Source organism: Schistocerca nitens, chromosome 1 (assembly GCF_023898315.1).
Source record: "Schistocerca nitens isolate TAMUIC-IGC-003100 chromosome 1, iqSchNite1.1, whole genome shotgun sequence".
NCBI classification, from domain to species: domain Eukaryota; kingdom Metazoa; phylum Arthropoda; class Insecta; order Orthoptera; family Acrididae; genus Schistocerca; species Schistocerca nitens.
This window is the reverse complement of record NC_064614.1, coordinates 965,567,343-965,569,582: the sequence shown is the minus strand read 5'-3', so window position 1 is coordinate 965,569,582 and position 2,240 is coordinate 965,567,343. Positions and strand designations below refer to the sequence as shown.

The window sequence follows — 2,240 nt, the reverse complement described above, 5'->3', positions numbered from 1 at the left end:
CTCAAAAATATTAATTACAGCTTTTACTCTGCATCAGTATTTTCACACTTCACTCATGATACAAATCAGAAGAGAACTCCATATGCCCTATGTCGTAATAGAAAAAACTCTTCCCTCCTCCCCCACACTTTACACTATTTTTTATAATATAAATGTTTGCATTTGAAAGAAGAGTAAACAATTTATTGCTCTATGTTATCCTTAGGAATTCACAAGGATGGATAACAAGGAAAATATATTAAAATCTGAGGCTAGCTAATGAAACATTTTTATTACTCTGTTTCATATCAATATTAGACAGATTCACACTTGTCACACACACAGACCTTTGCACCGTCCATGAAAGTCAGTGGATTGCTCAGCACATATTGTAGAGCACTTCATTACACAACTAAACACTAGTCCACCAATTAATCTTCAATCTTGAGTTCTAATAATATTTACAATAGTAATAAACTATCTGGGCCAGCTTGAGTGCACCATTGGTGAACTTGTACTTCATATAAGGAAAATTATATTGAGTCAGTTGGACAATAACAGAGCTTTTCTAGTATTAAAAAGAAAAATGCCTAGCAGATAATAAGTAATGTAATACAATTCATTCGATTTCTCCCAGATATATCATTTTATCACTTGCGCCAGAAAGAATTATCGGTTCTTTGGGATGAAAATCTACGTCATTTACACTGCCATTATGTCCTGGAAGTTTATACAAAATTCTTCTCGATGTTGTATCCCATATATAAACATAACGATCAGCTGAGCCGGCAGACACTTTTGATCCATCTGGGGACCAAGCACAGCGCAGAAGATTCTTTTCAAAATTATGTTGGTGCCCCGATAAAATTTTCACACAACGTTCTTGGGGAGCAAAAGGACGCACATCCCATATGCGAACTGTATTATCCATTGAATTCGATAAAACATAGGAGCCGTCTGGTGAGAGTGACAGACCGGTGACAGTATCTGTGTGCCCTTTGAGTTTATACAGCACTGAGTTCTTCCTCAAATCCCAGACTTTGATATCATTGTCTAGCCCGGTGCACAGAACTTGTTCTGCTGTATCACTGAATGTAACTGCTGTTATCTGATATTGGTTTGTGAGTGTTGTACACTGACCACGTTTTCGGGGATCCCATACTTTTACAGTGCAATCGTCGGAACCGCTACAAACCAAAGCTGGTCCACGCCTTGCAGAATGGCACGAATTTACAAACGTAGAATGACCTTTGAGTTTCTTTGTGCGAACGCCACTTTCAATGTCCCAAACTCCCACTGTGCAATCTGTACTTGCAGTATAAAGTGTATTTCCATCTGTAGAAAAGTGGACCTCCATTATTGCTCCTGTATGTCCAGCCATAAGAGAAATATTCTCACATTCTCCATAAACTTTCCATAAAAAGATCTGCCGATCAAAGCCAGCAGAAGCCAGATATTGGCCCTCCGGGTGAAACTCTACCGAGAAAATTTCTCCCTGATGTCCCTCCAGCAACATAATAGGCGCAAACAAACTCGATGTTCTCGGAATGTCACTTGGTACCATGCTGGTACCTTTACTCGACACTAGTTCACTTTTAGATCGTTTTGAATCTGGCACCAATGCCATGTCTTCAGCTTTCCTTTTCACTTCCATCTTGATGATTTTATTCTGACTGTCACAGTTAATGTAATAAAGCTACATTTAGCAATAACAACAATATCACTACGTCACAAGTCCACACAACACCGCAAAAAACCTTCACATCACACACATACCGTTTTGTTTACGAACCAAGCGTGTGTCAAAGATACTAGAAACGGAAGAGAGTTAAAGCAATGGAGGTAGAATTTCTACCTCCATGGTTAAAGCTGGGTTTACATTGGCAAGTCCTTGCAGCAATTAACTTCCGTGGAGGAACTTGCCACGCTAGTTGCCAGTGTAAGAATGTCACCAAGTCGACTTGCGACCGTTAGCATTTTTTTTTTTTCGAAAGTCATTTGCTGTCTGTCTCCTGCTTCTGCTACGGGAGGGTTCTATATCTTTGGTTAACAACCAAGTAAACTGAATTGCAAACACTAATTTCCCAGCCTTTTTCTTTTGCGAAAAAGAAACAGGAAAAGTTACTGACACATGCAAGTCAAGTGTCTTAATAAAGCAGGACGAAAACCCTGCATAATCAGAACAAATAGTGGTACAATAAATATGGACACTAGCCCATCCAGGGAGAGAGGAGTCCATCCCCTCTCGATGTGGGATTATA

The 2,240-nt window shown here is 39.4% G+C and overlaps 1 protein-coding gene across 1 annotated transcript; it reads right to left on the bottom strand.

Moving 5' to 3' along the window:
* Window positions 1–252: 252 nt before the first annotated feature.
* On the bottom strand, window positions 253–1,837 carry LOC126237549 (U5 small nuclear ribonucleoprotein 40 kDa protein). The gene has a single exon (XM_049947734.1). It carries the CDS (start codon window positions 1,631–1,633, stop codon window positions 599–601), a length of 1,035 nt encoding a protein of 344 aa, XP_049803691.1. The 5' UTR covers window positions 1,634–1,837; the 3' UTR covers window positions 253–598.
* Window positions 1,838–2,240: the final 403 nt, after the last annotated feature.

Excerpts from the sequence above, each read along its gene's own strand:
- LOC126237549 (XM_049947734.1), bottom strand. The coding sequence starts at position 1,633 with ATGGAAGTGAAAAGGAAAGCTGAAGACATGGCATTGGTGCCAGATTCA.